This window comes from Mastomys coucha, unplaced genomic scaffold (assembly GCF_008632895.1).
Source record: "Mastomys coucha isolate ucsf_1 unplaced genomic scaffold, UCSF_Mcou_1 pScaffold22, whole genome shotgun sequence".
NCBI lineage: Eukaryota > Metazoa > Chordata > Mammalia > Rodentia > Muridae > Mastomys > Mastomys coucha.
Window position 1 is genome coordinate 232,317,487 of NW_022196905.1, and position 6,129 is coordinate 232,323,615.

The 6,129-nt window shown below is 38.4% G+C and overlaps 1 protein-coding gene across 3 annotated transcripts in view; it reads right to left on the bottom strand.

The window, feature by feature from the left end:
* Amfr (autocrine motility factor receptor) overlaps positions 1-6,129 on the bottom strand; it is a 40,055-nt gene that overhangs the window by 15,033 nt on the left and 18,893 nt on the right. For all 3 annotated transcript variants that reach the window (XM_031340876.1, XM_031340878.1, XM_031340877.1), the window contains exons 5-7: positions 2,401-2,441; positions 2,039-2,171; positions 96-229 (exon numbers count right to left, since the gene is read on the bottom strand). In XM_031340876.1, the coding sequence (XP_031196736.1) occupies positions 96-229; positions 2,039-2,171; positions 2,401-2,441 (308 nt within the window). The remainder of the gene's footprint in view (positions 1-95; positions 230-2,038; positions 2,172-2,400; positions 2,442-6,129) is intronic.

The window sequence follows — 6,129 nt, forward strand, 5'->3', positions numbered from 1 at the left end:
AGAAAGGAAAAAAAAACCCTATATCCTCTGGAACCCTCCCCACATTCCAGGAAGAAAGTCTATGTCATCTCTAAAAGAAAGCCACACTTTCTTACCTGGCTTCCATGTTTCCTACCACTCGCAAATAGTTCTTGTGGCGACGGATTCGACGCTGTACCTCATGGAACAGGTAACGAAGTTGCATAAAGATAACCAGGCTAGCCATAGATAACCAGATGTTGCCAAATAACTGAACAGAGATAGAGGGAAGTAAAATATAAAAACAAATGTGAGGGCTAAGGACATGGCTCAATGCTGAGCCAATGAGTAAGACGCTGAGTTAGGATCTCTAGCACCCACATAAAAGGCAGGCCTGATCCAGTCAGGGAATCCTAGCACTTGAGAGACAGAGGCTGGAAGATTGTGTCTTCAAGGCCAGCCTTGTCTACTGACAGAGTTCCAGGACAGTCAAGGCTACACAAAACAAAATGCCAGATGTGGCCATGCATATTTGTAACCCCAGAGCTGGAAGGATGAAGCTAGAAGGACTCTGAAATTCACTGAGCAGTCGAGTTTATCAGTGAGCTCCAGATTCAGTGAAAAAAACCTGTTTCAAAAAATAGGGTGGCCAGGCAGTGGTGGTGCACGCCTTTGATCCTAGCACTTGGGAGGCAGAGGCAGGCGGATTTCTGAGTTCAAGGCCACCCTGGTCTACAGAGTGAGTTCCAGGACAGCCAGGGCTACACAGAGAAACCCTGTCTCGGAAAAAAAAAAAAAAAAAAACGGTGAAGAACAACAGTGGAAAACACCTCCCATCAACCTTTGGACCACACATGGATCCATACACATCTGTGTACAGGTGAGCACACATACACTAATGTGAACGTAAACCACACACATACACATTTGCTAATGATGAAGGTACATGTACAGCGAGGCTCCTTAATGTTGGTGAAAGGGAAACAGAACAATCTCTCAGTAAATAAATGCATGTATTTATTTGATTGCCCTAAACAATACCCATGGCTCTTCAGTGTAGGTATCCATCCCATCATAACCTCTCCTGAGTAATTAATGTGAGATTTAAAGGCTTAATGTAAAAAAATGTCCAGTCATGCAAACTTACATATACATACACATATATACTCTAAGTTCTATAGACTTGGGTCTGTTTTATTTTTAGAGTGTAGTGTTTATTTATTTGCAAGTTTTTTGTAATAAAATTTATAAAGTTAAAAAAATAAAACAAAATGTTAAACTTTTTTTCATTTTCAAAAAGTATGCTTATAAATGTGATGTCCCAGTACCTTTTAAATGTTACTGTGGTGGGTATAGTAAATTGCCCATTACTATACTGATTCTTACCATTGTTAGTTAGATTTTTTTAAATGCCTACCTGTCAAAGAGACTTACATTTCCTTCCTATGGTGCTGGGGACCAAACCCAGGACACTGAGTAGCTTATAGTTGAGTGCTCTTCCCTTAGCTACATCCCCAGTCAGCTCTTGGTGTTTAAGACAAGGTCTCAGTATATACCCAGGCTGACCTTGAACTTGATGACTCTCCTGCCTTTTCTTCACAAGTTCTAGAATTATAGGTGTGTAAGACTGAACTGGCTTCAACACTGAAATTCCTGACACCAATTTAATGAGGTAGATTTTAAGTACAAAGGCTTTGTTTTTAATTACAAAGGTAGAAAACCATAAATCCTTAGAAGGCAAAAGCAGCAAGAATTCCTTCCCATTACCACTAAAGAGCACATGTTGTGTAGGAGAGCCCCACACACTACCAGGAAGGTCCCCTTTACTGGGCTCTAAGAATGCTCTAGTGACTGTGAGCAGTTAACCGCACCTCCTGGCACAGCACTCAGCACTGGAGCTGGGCACCCACCACCCAAAGCAGCCCCACAGCACCACTTTCCACCTAGCTGCCAAAGGAGGAAGGCTCCTTTGTGTGCCCAACACTCAAGTCTCTTAAAGGAGTCATCCATGTCACCTTGAATACTTCATTGACTGTACAAGCCAGGGTCAGCCCTGTCAGAGCTCTTCCTGGGGACTCACCAGCATGTGAATGTGGTGCATGAGGTCCAGGGACAGGAGAGTGAGTTCCATGACAAAGTCGGTGTAATACACATAGGTCCCCTTTCCTTCCCACGTCCCTTCATGGTTGAGGTCCCAGAGGTGAATTACATATCTACAATACAGAGAGAAAGGAGAAAAGCATGTTAGCTTACCATCCCAAGTAAATTTAGCTTAAACATGGTATAGTTTTGTCACACTTACATATTTTACTTTAACTTAAACATGGTATAGTTCAGTCACACTGTTAAATATTTAACATCTCATCTCATGTTATATATTACATCTATCTCAAACTCAACTGAACAAGTAAATGTCAATCATCTCTCCAACATTTATACTACCTTAAAATCACATGAGCTGTCCTCACGGTCACAAGAAGAGACTGCAAAAGAGAAATATTTCTTAGTTTAATTAAAAAGCAGATTTCTAAAAACAAGATGAAAAGTATATTGGTCAAGTTTATCACCCCAGTTTCCAAGGAACATCTTTCTAACCAGGAGGCCAACTTGGCAACTTTTCCAGCTGAGAGCAATAAAGCAGCCATGCCTGCCCACCTCCTAGGAATACCTTTTGCAATGATGAGCTCCATCCTAAGTGTCAAACAAGCACTTCTATCGACATAACTCTAAGTCACCACGACTGGTTATCTAAAAGGGTATCTGACTGGGGTGACCCTGTATTACCCACGACTGTCCTACATGGGCACAGCAGCTCTGTCCTCAAACTTCTGTATCCTTCATTTACCAAAGCAAAGAAGAACAAAGGAATCAAACCCCAAAGAAGAAGATCATGCTACTTTTTTAACTAGAAACTGATCTTAACATTTCTCCAAGCCACACATGATCGTACACACAATAACCTCAGGACAGGAGGCCCAGGAGTTCAGAGCCCATGTATACTGCCTGAGTATTGTCTAAAAAAGGGAGGTGAAGTTGTTTGTTTCTTAAAACAAGGTTTCACTATGTGGTCTTAGTTGACCTGCAGCTATGTTTGTAGACCATGCCAACTTCAAGCTCAGAGATCTCCCTGGATTCTGGCATTGTAAGTATATGCATGCACCATACCCAGCCACTCAACCTACTTTAAATGTGTTTACTTTTAAACACATTTTTCTAAGTTTGGCAGGCTATGAACTGAAAGTTAGATAATCAGGAAAAAAAAGCAAGTAAGAATATCATTCAAATAATACTTTGTAATAAAATACTTAAGGCAATCTAATTATTATATATGTATGTTTTAAATAGGTCTTTTAAAGAGGAAACACATTTATTACATACTTTCACATAAACATATTCAACTGGGATTACATTTTCACTAAGTACTTAAGTATTTTCCTAATTTAAAAAATTGCAACATTTATTTTATGTGCATAATGCACACCACATGCATGCCTGGTGACCTTGACCATCAAGAGGGTATAGGAGCCCCTGGAAGAGGAGTTAAGGACAGTTGTAGGCTTCCATGTGGGTGGCTGGGAATGAAACCTGGGTCCACAGAAGGAACAGTAAGAGCTCTTAACTGTTGAATCATGTCTCCTGCCCTGGCCCCTTTTCTAATTTTATTGGTGCTACATATTCTCTGAATTGCTTCTAACAAATTCTTAAATATTTACACCGAATATATATATATACAAGTAAAACACTTGGACACATACAAAAATAAACTAAATAAACCTAAAAAAAGATTTTAAGACATACAAAAACTTGGGTGCTGAGAGCACTGGGTGCCCTTGCAGGGAATCAGCAATCAGTGCCCAGCACCCCACACGGCAGCTCCCAACTGTAACTCCAATTCCAAAGGTCTAACACTTTCTTCCAGCCTCCACAGGTGCTGCACACAAATGGCACACACACATAAATATAGGCAAAACCACCAACACATAAAAATTAAGTCTTTAATTTTAAATTGGGTTTCTACCAGAGAAAAATGGTCTCTCCTTTAAGTTTTTAAAAAGCATTTGTTTGTTTTTAAATACTCAGGGAGGATAGCCCACACCCGTGAGCATGCAAGAAGCACTAAGTGGACTCAGCCACAGGATATTAAAGACAAAAGAGGAAACCACGAAGGTGGAAGGTGGCGTGTTGGGGAAGTCCAAGGAAAGTCCAGGGAAGTGGGATAAACCTGACCAAGATACACTGTATACACATATGAAACTGTCAAAGAATAAATAAATAAATATTCTATATATAACAAAATTCAGGCTGGTGAGATGGCTCAATAGGTAAAGGCACTAGTCAATTCTGGGACTCACATGGTAGAAATAGAACTAACTCTCACAAGTTGACCTCTGACCTCTACACATACACTGTAGCACATACATGATATAAGTAAATGCCACTAAAATTTGTTTTTGCAGCCAAGCATAGTGGCACACCTTTCACCCCACACTCAATAAGCAGAGGCAGGCAGATTGCTGTGAGTTTAAGCCCAGCCTGATTTACATAGAGTTCCAGGCCAGCCAGAGTTGCATAATGAGGCCATTTCTCAAAAAAATAAAAATAAAAAAATAAAAAAATAAATCATAGAATGCTAGAGACAACTCTTCCCTATCATAACAATCTCTAGCAACACACATAAACACACATACACACACACATACACACACACATACACACTCACATATACACAAAACCCCTTTAAAGTAAGAAATATAGATTAGATAATTATTATGTAAATGTTTTATTTGGCTTTAAAATTATTATATACATTAGTATTCACCACAAACCATTTCTTTTATATCTTGAAAGGAATGGTTTTCCTACTTTGGAGTAAGAGTATTAAACTTTGAAGCCTTAAACAGTTGACACACTAGGGCTCAGGGTCTCCTCCTTCACCATAAACAGAATTAATATGGAATCAACTGTGTAAAGAATTTAAAATGATTCCTGCTGGGCTGTGGCCCAATGGTAGAAGACTTGCCCAAGATTTACAAAATCCTGTTTAATGCTCAGCTCTGAAAAAAAAAAAAAAGTTCCCACAACAATCCCTAGCATGTAGTAATTGTTATATGTGCTCTATGTGCACATGGAGGCCAAAACAATGATGTCAGGTATTCTGCTCTGTCTATCTTTGTCTTACTTTCCTGAAACAAAGTGTTTCTGGGACCTCAGAGCCAGGCTAACCAGCAAATGAGCACACCTGCCTCTGCTGAGTAGTGCCTAGTGCTATATTACTAGGGTCCTATAGCATGTGGACACTGCCACATATACACTTTTTTTTAACTTTTATTGTATTATGATGAGAAAAGTTACACGATTTCAATTTATCTGAATTTGTTAACATTTAAAAACATATTTTAAGTAAATAAAATTAAATCACATTCTTGTTTCCCTTTTATACCCCAACTCCTTCCAGAGACCCTCCTTCAATACCTATAATATCTTTTTTGTCATACTCCTTAAAATTTATAAAATATTATAACAATAAAAATAAGTATTATAAAAGTTGTTTGATATAAAACAACAATCAATTTAACAGTCTTATGTAGATGCTCATCTACAACAATAGTGAAAATACATTTTTCTCAATATAAATTTTAAATAACTCTAAACATATTAACTGTATATTTCAAAATAACACATCACTACTAGTATTTTCTTAAATGAACATAAATATATAAAGTCATTTTGTTTATTTGTTTTGTATTTAGTAGAGTTTTAAATCTTGGCTCTTACTGTGGTACAAGCCCAAAATAAGAACAATTTTTAGACATTGGATTTCATTCTAATAAGGCTGTACTCCAATGACCCTCACCTCATCAAAGGATTTTACCTCCATCTTAGCTAAGCTGAGAGTTGACAGTTCTGCTGGGCCAAGGAATGAATTGTAGGTACGATTTTTGGATACAGATTTTCTGCTATGGTCAAAGCTATTTGACTTGAGTGAGTGACTTCATTCTCAGCCCACAGAAAACAGGTTACATTCATTTAAGAAATGGTGTAGGTATTAAGATGGTCTATCCATAAAGTCATTCACCAATTGTTTCAATAAATAATGGTTCTCCTTGGAGGGTGGCACAGACATTAGGTGAGGGTAAGAATTTGGTTCACTAGCTGTGATAATTTGGAAAA